The sequence below is a fragment of a genome, unplaced genomic scaffold, assembly GCF_019419815.1.
Source record: "Pyrus x bretschneideri cultivar Hongxiangsu unplaced genomic scaffold, Pyrus_bretschneideri_v1 Contig9, whole genome shotgun sequence".
Classification (NCBI taxonomy): Eukaryota; Viridiplantae; Streptophyta; class Magnoliopsida; order Rosales; family Rosaceae; genus Pyrus; species Pyrus x bretschneideri.
This window is the reverse complement of record NW_025999831.1, coordinates 79,694-92,191: the sequence shown is the minus strand read 5'-3', so window position 1 is coordinate 92,191 and position 12,498 is coordinate 79,694. Positions and strand designations below refer to the sequence as shown.

Below are 12,498 nucleotides of genomic sequence, written 5' to 3'. Positions count from 1 at the left end.
GATTGAGAGACTCAGATAACATAACTTCAATCCTACGGTTCCTATTAGGCTATTATCTCACCCCATTAGTTCATTTCACAAAAATTCAAAAATTTGAACGGTCGAGATATCTCAGTCCGCGAGCTCCAGACAAAGAGATTCGTAATGGATGTCATTCACTTCTCATCTTTCTTAAGAAGATGAGCTTGTCGAATTTATTAGAGGAAATTACTTCGGAATCATTTCTCTAGATATAGCCTATATTTTTAAAACGTAATCTTTCAATTATAATGAGTGTAAAATTCTTACATAAATAGAAATTTATGTAACAAAAAAAATTCCCGAAACTTTGGACTCCAAAATACTATCTTTTATTTTTGTTGTCAAATACTTGAGTCTATGCCGTCTATATATGTTGTGTGATGACGGTGAATGATTTTGTACATTATGTTGCAGTCACACTTGGTATGATTTTTCAAAAATGAATTCGGGTTGTTAAGTATGGTTTCAGTGAATTGAGTTATTTCTTGGGTCTGGTATAGATTCTTTCGGGCTGATCTAAAGTTGGATTAAGTGCTGCTGTACATTTTAGCGTTGCGACGGGCTAAGGAAATTGGGACTGCAAAAATAGCGATGACATGTTTGGTGTTAAGTCGGACCAAAGACTACTTATATTAGTATATCCCTCAAGAAAAGGGATCCTCATATGATTTTTTTGAATAAACGATCTTATCTATAAGGAGAGGGGTGAAATTAGCCTCACAATGAGTTATCAATAATGTAGTTCAAATTCGCATTGGCGAGAATAAAACCTAAGACCTCTCACTTACAAGTAAAGAGGGATACTACTAGATCGTAATATTAAGTGGCTTCTCATATTTTCTAGAAATGACGACTTTTGTAGCCTAACTTCATATTATTAATAGCGATTGAAACGATGGTTAGAAAGCGGTGAACATATAGTTTGGTTTTGCTTGTCTAAATAATTGTATTGTATTCATTATTTAGTTCTACGGTCTAATGATATTTATTTTTTAATTTCAAAAAGAAATATATAGGGAGAAAGAAATTGTAAAATATGTTGGGCTGTCTCGAATTCTAACCTAATAACCCTAGTTTTGGCACGATGGATCACCTTAGTTAGGTACAGAACCAGAAAATGTGGACTTCGGTGGGCTACCAGGATAACATATGTGTAATTTATGACAAGTACAAATTGAACTAAAAAGATGACAAGTGATGGATTGTTATGGTGATTAGCGTCTTATTTTTTAACAAACTATTTTTCGAGTTCAAATCTTTTCTCTCTAAGTTTGTAATAGTATCGTAATAACGCTTATATTAAAAATAAAAATAAAAATTCAATTTAAGACAAACCAAAAGAAAATTAAAATAAATTAAAATAAAAGTGCCGAGGTGGTTGACAATTTCTCACAATAACAAACGTACGTCACAATAAATAAACGCACATAGAAATACAGAATCCAACAACTCTAGCAGCAAAAGTTAGATATATGGGCGTCAATCTAGTTGAACAAAACCAACAAATTAAAGACATCGAAAATATAGGAAGGGCACGTCATATATTCATGCAGCAGCCAACTGTATAAGTTGACCATCAACTCACCAGGTGAAAAATCAGCAACCCCAACCGCTGTTTTGCTTTTCCTTTCCTTTTCCTTTCGGAGAAAACAACCTAAACCAGTGGACTGCAGTTAATTTAATTCACCTTCTCCCACTGTTTTGCTTTTCCTTTCCTTTCCTTTCCTTTTCCTTTCGGAGAAAACAACCTAAACCCTATATATATATATATATAGCCACAAACAAAACTCTCTCTGTATAATCATCTCTTTACATATTCACCATCGTTTCAACTTCAATTCAAGCACAACCAGTTTAGTTCTACTCTCAATGGCTTCTCTTGTTCTTCTGTTGTCCGTACTAGGGCGTCACAGCAGTAACAACACAGATCCAAGTAACTTCTGGGTGACAACAAGTTCACCTCCTCCTTCTTTTTCTTGTTCTAATTCTGCCGGTGCTGCCGCCTTTGCCGCTTCTAATTCTTTTACTGCCGCCAGAAAACCGCTGATCAGAAATGGGAGCTGCAAATACAATGAGAATATGGGAATGTTGGATGATGATCTGCAGTTAGAGTCGAGAGTTTCTGTGGATTCAGTTTGGCCTTAGAGACCCATGTCCTGTTTTGCTATCTTCAAAATATTAACCAGTTTGCTAATATTTAGGTCTGTTAATATTTTCTTGTTGATCCTTAAATTACAGTGTTACATGTACATCTTCTTAAGTTTGTCGTGGTTTTCATTAGGAGCTCCCTCAAGTTCTATAAAGTTTTAAAGTTGCAATAAGAAAACTTGAATGCGATTACTTGCTATAAGAATTGCAGAGAGACGCATCATGTTTGACACGCCCTTACAAAACTGCAACTTGAAAGGTTGCTTTTCTAATCAATAACGGATCATGCCTTGGGGACCATCGAATGGGCCTTGAGACCTACAAACATAAACTTCATCCAAAATTAGGTTAAACTTCGAAAGATCCACCGAGAAATGCTACAAGTTGTTTGTGACATACCTTTCACTCTGTGATCCAATTCCCAAAGTGAAACCATAAAAAATTTCATTTCTAAAATTCCACATAAAATGAAAAATGAAAACAATCACCAATTAACTTTGTAAAAGTTTTCAATATTTATTTATTTATTTGAAAGCTAAAAATAGTTAATCTAAAACTAAACACTAATCTGTAAATTGCAATGATTATTAAACGAGCAGGACACATTTTCATTAAACGTATCAGTTTTATTTTATTGAGTTACAACAAAGAACACAGTCGAATCAATCGGTGCAATGTCTAAATTTGGAGCTGAGCTACGGGCTCATTGTTCACTAGAGTCAACTATGACTTCTGGTGCATCAAGATGAAGATAATATTCAAGTCTCACAATCTGTGAAAATTTATTGAAGAAGTTTTTGAGCTTCCCTCAGATTCAGATGAAGAGCTGACTGAGAAGAAACAAATTGTGGCCGAAGATATTATTGCTCGCGATGCTAGAGCTCTGGGATTTATTCAAAGAGCAGACTCTGATAAGATGGTTGCAAATCAAGAGACGGCAAAGACAGCTTGGATAAGCAAGAATATAGAGGTGATTCACATGTCTGAGCTGTGAAATTACAAGGTATTCGACGAGACTTTGAATATGCTCGTATGAGAATGATGAAATGTTGTATGCTTATTTGACTAGATTGTTTTATCTAATTAATCAAATGAAAATGTATGGTGAAGAATTGTCAAATAAGAAAATAGTTGAAAACTTGGTCTTACTCCATCTTATGGCAATATAGTGTTTGTGAATGATCGGAAACTAAGAAGTTAGATGAAATTGATTCTACTGAAATTGTAGCTACTCTAAAAGGCCCTATTAGAGATTATTGAGACATGTTGAAGGAAATTTACTGAAAAGGCTTTTAATTAGTAGATAGCTCACAAGTTAATAGTTCTAAGGGGAAATTTTTTTTGGAAGAATAAGGAGAAGAAAGGTGGATTTAAGGCTGGTGATAGAACTGGTACATTGGTGAAGTATAATGGGAACAAGGAGAGTTCAAAGGAAGCTTGTAAATATTATGATGTTTCACTATGACACATGTTGGTTCAAGGGCAAGCCTAATAGGTGTGATAAGTTTGGTCATATAGCTAAAGACTACAATAACAAGGTGAAACAACTTGTTGACCATGCTAAACATGTAGAAGAGGAAGCCTCAATGTTTTATGCTTGCCATTTTGTAGAAGTTGTGAAAAAAAAACCTAGTGGGTGTAGTAATCATATGACATCACATAAATCTCTTAAGAATAAGTCTATGACTTTCAAGGTGAAATGGAAAATTATGAACAAGTTATTAACACAAGGTCCTTTTCGACACTCAAAATAGCACAGGTCGAGAGAAAGATTGAGAAAAGCTCAAGAAAGATCAAAGCCCAAAGAGGAACATGAAGTCCAAGGCCCTATGGAATTCAAATGAGGCATTTCAGAGCGCTATGGTTGAGCGCTCACTAGTTTGATCCGACTGAACAACATAAAGTACTTTCTGACTATCAAGTTCACGTGAGAAGACTGACAACTTTATGGCACAAGGCTTAAAGAAAGGCTTACTTAGACAACAATTAGGCCAAGTGTCAATCACCAATCAGAAGCAGAAGTTTAGGACGAGACATAAAGGTAGTCGGCCCACCGCTTGAGAATGACATCGTTGACTAGTTAGGGCCGAATAGGTTCCTCAACACACATTGATCTGGAAAGCCGTGCAATCCTAACTGAGCAACTGTCACTTCACCATCAAATCTGGGTAAAAAGGTTATCAACACGCTAGTCTATATAGGTGGCGCATTAAATGCCAGAAAAGTAAAGCTAAGTGAGCCCAAGGCTTTTTGGGTTCATTGAGGGCATATATAAAGGAGTGGAAACCTCTTGTAATGGGGTTGGACGATTGAAGTGAGAGAGACTAGTCTTTAATTGAGTGCTATTTGTAACTTTTGAATCAATATATTATGAGTAACACAATAGATGTAACCCAGTTTTGAGGGTTGAACCATTTACGTTTTGAGTCCATTTCATTATAGCTTAATTCCAACCCCACAAAAAGCTAATTGTTCTAGTTTGTTAAATTACAAGTTTTGAGCGTAAACACTAGTACAAGCTACTTGAAAATATTGATCAATGTTGATAGTAGATTTTTCTTTTATGTTTTACGCAACTAAAGGTGCTAAAAGAAATTAGCTAGGAAATGAAATTAAAAGGTATTTCACTTTTTAATTTTGGAAGAAGTTTTAAATCCGAATCTTCCATCTTTATCGATTATAAGTATATGCCGGATGCTAAAATTGACAAGAAAAACAACTCATGCTTGAAGTATGATTGCAACAGCAAGAGTGATCATCAAATCAATGAGCCGTTTACAGACATGGATACCATAATGAGCAGTCTTTGTTTTTTCTTGAAGTAAGACCTTACTCTTGCAGCAGTAAGTACTATAATACTTCTCGAAAGGCTATCGTCTAATGTTAACCTTTTATTTTTGTGCATGTGTGTGCACATGAGCAGTCTTTGTTTTTTTCTTAAGAAAAGAGTTCTGTTCTGGGATCTACAAACACGGATACCATTTCTTGCTTAAGAAACGTTTTGGTTATGTGGAATGTATGAATGGGTTATTAGTTACACATAAATAACTACCTTGATCAATTTATTTTTGCTATGTACTCTTTTTGTAGTTCTCTGCATCTGGTAAACTTTCTTCTCATTCTGCAGTACACAGTTTTTGGTTCAATAATGACAATCGGAGGAGTCGTTGGTAGATTGGTATATGGCAGGATAACGTATCTCATTGGTCGTAAAAGTGTCTATCGGCCTAGTGCAGATTTTGATTTATATTATTTGAGACTTTTTTCATTCTTTAATGATATCTGCCTCTTCTTTTTGGATTGGTTCTTATTGTTGTTTTTTTTTTTTTCTTCTTCAAATTAGAATGTGTCAACTATACACGTGAGCTTGGGCATCAATAGCGTCATGACTCTTGCTCCTCTCAGCTGATTCATTGACCAATGATATCAGTCACTCTAGGGTAGTCGAGGAAGTACTTTGGCTGTGTTGATTTAACTTTTAGTTTTAGTTCTATGTGATTTTGGTCTTTTGTTGGATAGCACAGAAATTTCTGTTCTAGGATGGGTTGATTTTGCTTTTGGTCTTATGTCCTTGTGCATTTGGTCTTTGGTGGACAGTTGAACATATTAAAATTTATTACATATCTATTCGAACTCCAATAAATAAATGTTATCAATTTACCTCTTGCATTCATTCTGTAAGTAAATATTATTCCTAGTTAGAGGATAAACTCTGAAAATTAGAACCAACAGCTGGGCTTGAATACATAGGTTTTTTCTGTATCTAAGTTATGACTTTATACATAATGATGAGTAAAACTATGATTTTCTTTATCCTTTTTACTACAAAGTTCTATAGAAAAATGGAGTTTCTATTTATGTTTATCTTCTTGCAATCATAGATTAGTTAGAAGTTCAATTAGAATTTAAGTAGTTTTTGTTGATTTTATCTTTTGCTAGTAGACTGGCTAGTATAGTCCTGACATTTGGATTCTTGGTAACTTTATAAGCTATGATAAATGATAGGGAAATCAGATACGCAAAAGGAGAGTGAAGATGATAGCACAACTGAAGTGTTGCACAGCAAGGGCAGACCAGTAGCAGTAGCTTCTCTAGAGGTAGCGATATCAATTTGGCCTTCCTTAGTGGTGATATCAATTCGATCTTTATAAAAGTTGAACGTTTAAAATTACAGTGAATAAGTAGTCTATGTTAATGCAGGATACTTTCAATAAAATTCATATAATCATAAGAAACAAAAGCATCACCACAAGGGAGGGGCAACCATTCATGCTAGGAAGGCTCACAAAGTAACGAAGAAAAAGAAGGATGAAGTTAAAGGAGAAGTATTCAAGAAGCACCTGAGGTAGTGATGGTGATCTTTCAGATGACCACAATACTTGTGCTAAACTGGAAGACCATGATATGGACGATGACATATGTTGTTGGTTTCAAACATGCACATGGTACACATGTTTTGTTACCAACACAATGTCTGACAATGTCTGAGACTCTAGTTAGCATCTCAATATGTCTAGAGGTGTAAGGATGGTTATGTTAGCTTTTGGGATGGACACTTGGTATATTTACTGGATGTTACCTAAATCATTGATTAATGAAAATGTGTTTGGCCAAATCATTCCTCCTATTTGTTATGAATTCTAATTTTAGATGCGAAATAGGGAATATATGGTAATTGGTTCCTCACATATTGTTCCTCATGGGTATATGATTTTTACATGTGACGCAAGTTGCGCCACATATCAAAAGAATATGTGATGCTTTCATTCTTGCTTATGCTCAACCATAACATTCTAGGATCAAATTGGATGATGATAAATTCCTCATTTATCAATTTGATATGTGACGAACTTATAGGTCATTGAATTTTGTTTTTTGTGATCCTATTTCATCACACGTAAAGTTATTAAGTAACGAATGTGGTGTCACTAATACTAAAAATATGTGGCGAATGTAAAATTCGTCACTATACTATAGGTGACGCAAGCAGTGACGCTGGAATTTCATCACATATGATCAAATGTGACAAATTTTCATGTTTATGTGACGAATGTCTGTCGCTACCTAGGCCATGTTTTCTTGTAGTGGTCTTAATTCATTAAGGGATCGGTTGTATAAATTCTACAACAACACTGTGGCGTTGAATAAATTCATTAAGGCATCCGTTTGCTCCAAATACTCTGTCTTTTCTTAAAGCCTCATTCAAATCCTAAATCTTATTCTACCCCTTATGCTCTAAGCTTCTATCACATAGTTCTAAGCTTTTATTATCATATATTCTTATGATAAACTTTATTAAAAAAAAAAAAAAAAACAAGAAGAAGAAAGAAAATATTCTTGTAATAAAACTTATACGTTCACATAGGGTTGTTAGTTTTAATTTTGGGAACTGTTATTAGCACTCCACAAATCTCATTATATACCTCATAAGTGTTTTTTTCTTTCTAACTGTAAAAAGTTTGAAATGTAAAATGATATTTTTGGAGTGCCAATAACAATTCTCTTAATTTTAAATGAAACAAACTAAGAAAACTGTCTTTCTATAATCAGTTTAGACTCCTAGGAATTTTCAATTGGATGGAGAGCATCTTGTTGGCTTCTTCATTGATCCCACTTTGTTAAACAATGATGTTAATTCATTTGACGTAAGCCTCGTCTTTCTCTGGACATTAGAGCAACGACAACAATTAAAAAAGTTTTCTTGTGCATAACATAAATTATATTACAAAACTGAGAGTGACATCTTAGAGAAAAAGCTTTGAAATTAACTCTCTGTCTCTTCCAAATTTTTTTTAATGAGATCCACATATCATTTTTAGCCTTCAACACACCTATGTTTTTTTATTTATTTATTCAATCATCCGATTAAAAATCAATAGGGGTATGTAAGAGGAGAATAAGAGTGTAAAACATAATTATTTATTGAATTATCTATCCTCTATCTCTTTTCAATCACTCATTGTTTTTTTTTTAATCAAAATTTGAATCACTCATTGAGTAACCTTTTATGTTGACAGTGGATTTTGCTTTTATGAAACTAAACGTGCTAAAAGAAATTAGCTAGGAAATGAAATTAAAAGGTATTTCACTTTTCAATATTGGGAGAAGTTGTAAGTCCCAATCTTCCATCTCTGTTGATTATAAATAATATACCGAATGATAAAATTGACAAGAAAAACAACTCATGCTTGAAGTATGATTGCAACAGCAAGGGTGATCATCAAATCAATAAGCCGTTTACAGTTTTCATTTTTCTGGTAAATAATACAGTTATAGTTGGCTGGTGTGCTGCAACATCGCAATCGTAGACAAGGCCGTGTTATGTAATTTGAAGAGCCAAAGACAAGGCTTATGCTTTAAAGAGAGCAAATGACACCAGAGGTGTAGGGTAGGGTTCATACCATTCCAGAAACCAAATGATGCCACGTGTCAATAATTAGCAATATATTGTTGTGGTTGGTTGTCTTGCCAACAGAAATATTGAAACAAATCCATTGAAAAATATTGAAACAAATCCATTGAAAAGGTTGTTAGTACCTGTTTGTACATGGTATGGTTCATAGTTAATTCGGCAAGTAAATGACAGTAGGATTGAGTCGCTGCACACACGGAATTCTTTATATTTTCTCCATAATATATTCTTATGATAAACTTATTAAAAATGAAGAACAAGAGGAAATATTCTTGTAAACTAAACTTATACGTTCGCATAGTTCTTCATATTTACTCCATAATATATTCTTATGAAACAACAACAACAACAACAACAATAAAGTTGTATCTCCCTAAGTGGTGTGGGATCTATAAATCCTACAACATCATTGCGCTCGGTTTTGAGCTAAGTCCTCTGTTAGCTCTAAATACTCTATGTCTTTTCTTAAAGTTCTTTCAAACTCTTCCTAAAACTTCCTCTATCCCTTATGCTCTGAACATCTGTTGCATAGCTTTAGAGATAACAAATTAACTTATTGGGTTGTTAATGGGTACCCGTTAAAATCCGTTTAATTTGATATCATCATAATATAGAGGTGACATTAGTAGTAGTGATGATGATGTAAGGTGAAATCAAACTAAATGGGTCTTAATGAGTACCTATTAACAACCCAATGAGTTAATTTGCTACTTGATAGCTCTGAACCTCCGTTATCATATATTCTTGTAGTAAAACATACGATTGTTAGTTTTAATTTGTTTTTTTTTTTTTTTTGAAGAGAAACGATAGCATTTATTGAATAATCATGAGTCAATCAACATCAACGAGGGCCTCCACAATTTGAATCTGGAGGCTCCTCAAACCAACAAAACTCAATTGAAGAAGACACAGCCAATTTGGCCATACCATGTACTGATTCCTGGGGTCTTCTTCCATGGATCTTCTGGTGGATGGCATCCGTGCGAGTTTTAATTTTAAATGAATACGTTCGCATGGGTTATTAGTTTTAATTTTAAATGAAATAAACTAAGAAAATTATATTTTTATAATCAGTTTATTGTTGTACTCTTAGGAATTTACAATTGGATGGAGAGCATCTTGATGGCTTCTTCATTGATCCCACTTTTAAAACAATAGTGTTAATTCATTTGACGTAAGCCTCCTCTCCCCCTAGATATTAGAGCAACAACAACAACTAAAAAATGTTTTCTTGTGCATAATATAAATTATAGTACAAAACTGGGAGAGTGACATCCTAGTTAAGCAGCTTTGAAATTAACTCTGTCTCTTCCAAAAAAAAAAAAAGTTAAGAGAAATGATTTTTACATATCATTTTTAGCTTTTTACACATTCCTACTCATTTCTATTTATTGATTTATTTAATTCACTAACTAGAAATCAATACGGGTGTGTAGAAGGAGAATAAGACTGTAAAATTACCTCTCAAAAATTAAGGCGACTAAATTTTTGGCATCTTCACAAGAAGAGTATAGTGATATTTCTTTGTACTTGTAGGTGAAAGCTTTTAAACATGACTTTTATAGATGACAAGTTTGATACCGAATTACTATAACTACTTGTTGGATGATTTAGTCCAAAACTTCGATTCTTTAATGTGAATATATTATTTCATTAAAAAAAATTGTTCATACAACTGTGATTTTAGGAGTTACACTCTTCCTAGTTGAGACGCCGAATGGAACAAGTCAGCATTGTTTTTAACACCCCCACTTGGCATTCTCTCATCAAAGCCGGCCTTCGCATTCCCTTCTTTTAAACTACACCCACCAAACTCAAAACTTTCAATTCGAATATCACTTCCTCCTTCAGTACTTCATGTGTTTTAATTTCTTCTATACATCATAAGAACCCTAAAAACTCATTGATCTGAAGCCAAAGTGAAAATCAAAGAAAGATGGACAGGCTCATAAGTTTGGAGCCATCAAACTTCGTTGCAATAAGGATCGAACCGGGACAGAAATGTTATGGCCAGCTCACTTTACGCAACGTTATGTACACTATGCCGGTAGCCTTCAGGCTCCAACCGCTGATCAAGAATCGTTACACGGTGAAGCCTCAGTCCGGGATCATATCTCCTCTCGAGAAGTTGACCGTAGAGATTGTTTATCACCTTCCACCGGGGTCCAGCCTCCCCGACTCCTTCCCTTACTGCAATGACTCCTTCCTTTTGCATAGCGTGGTTGTGCCCGGAGCAGCGATCAAAGACTCTTCTTCGACATTTGATGCTGTCCCAAACAACTGGTTCACCACAAAGAAGAAACAAGTGTTCATAGATAGTGGTGTCAAGATTATGTTTGTTGGTTCACCTATTTTGGCACAACTTGTGTCCGATGGTTTGATGGATGATATTCGAGAAGTGCTTGAGAAGAGTGAAACTTCATGGAGAGCTGCCGATTTCGTGGATTCTGAGGGCCAATCTTTGCTTCACTTGGCTGTTGCTCAAGGACGGCCTGACCTAGTCCAGCTGCTTCTTGAATTTGAGCCTGACGTGGAGGCTCAAAGCCGATCGGGGTCTACCCCACTAGAGGCTGCAGCCTCAAAAGGAGAAGCCTTGATAGTCGAACTTCTATTGGCCCGACGTGCCAGCACTGAACGATCTGAGTCCTCCACTTGGGGCCCCATTCACCTTGCTGCCGGAGGAGGCCACGTAGAGGTTCTGAGGCTTCTTATAATCAAGGGGGCTAATGTTGATGCGCTAACTAAAGATGGTAGCACAGCTTTACACCTTGCGGTGGAGGAGCGAAGAAGGGACTGCGCAAGGCTCTTATTGGCGAGCGGGGCAAAAGCTGAAGTTCGTGATTGTAGAGATGGTGACACGCCTTTGCATATCGCAGCTAGCATGGGGGACGAGTACATGGTGAAGCTGTTGCTGCAAAAGGGTGCCAATAAAGATATCAGAAACTTTGCCGGCCTAACGGCCTTTGATGTTGCGTCGGAGAATGGACACACGAGACTATTTGATGCTCTTCGACTTGGTGATAGCTTGTGTATCGCGGCGAGGAAAGGAGAGGTGAGAACAATTGTAAGGCTGCTTGAGACAGGTGCGACGATCAATGGAAGAGACCAACATGGGTGGACTGCTCTCCATAGGGCATGTTTCAAAGGGAACATTGAAGTCGTTCGAACGCTGCTCGAAAAGGGTGTGGATGTGGATGCTAAAGATGAGGATGGATACACCGCGTTGCACTGTGCAGTAGAGTCAGGACATGCGGATGTGATTGAGATGTTGGTAAAGAAAGGAGCTGATGCTGAAGCTCGAACTAACAAAGGTGTGACCGCACTGAAGATTGCTGAGTCTTTGCACTATGCTGGGATTACTAGGATACTTATTTATGGAGGTGCAACAAAAGACAATAGTAATATGGCACGTATCTCAACCCAAGCCTCAGTTGCATTTGGGAAAAAATCTAAGGGACTAGAGGAGGACATCATCAAACGAGGGATGAAGAAGAAGAAATCAAGTCGTGCTAGAGCTCTTCGTGGGAGCTTCGACCATTCAATCCCATTGGCTGTTCTTTAGCTAGCAAAACTGGAACATATATTGGTGCATGTGTATTTTGAATTAGGGTTTGTCACATTTAGAGCTCACAATGACGTTGCTTTGGGTGAAATTATAGGCGGAAGAAATTGTAGACTCTTTCGTAATATATTCATTCTAAAAACACCTAAATACGTATATTTTGTTATTAAAACAAACTTGATCTATGTCACAATTGATTGTGATTCCTTGTATGTATGCTAATAAGTGGATGTAGTTGGTTTATATTTGTCACTTGATAAAAGATGATCATAACATAAATATATATATGTAGTCAAACCAATGTACTACAAAATATGCACGAAAGCAATGAGAAGACCGAAATTTTGCAGTATAT

General features: G+C 35.7%; 1 protein-coding gene across 1 annotated transcript; it reads left to right on the top strand.

Annotated features, from left to right (window-relative positions):
- The first annotated feature begins 10,429 nt into the window (after positions 1 to 10,429).
- Positions 10,430 to 12,276, top strand: LOC103944447 (protein VAPYRIN-like). Its single transcript, XM_009354911.2, has one exon. The coding sequence runs from the start codon at positions 10,518 to 10,520 to the stop codon at positions 12,141 to 12,143; it is 1,626 nt and encodes a 541-aa protein (XP_009353186.1). The 5' UTR covers positions 10,430 to 10,517; the 3' UTR covers positions 12,144 to 12,276.
- The last annotated feature ends 222 nt before the right edge of the window (positions 12,277 to 12,498 follow it).

Bases quoted from the DNA above. Each gene is read 5' to 3' on its own strand.
- LOC103944447 (XM_009354911.2), top strand. From the start codon at position 10,518: ATGGACAGGCTCATAAGTTTGGAGCCATCAAACTTCGTTGCAATAAGG.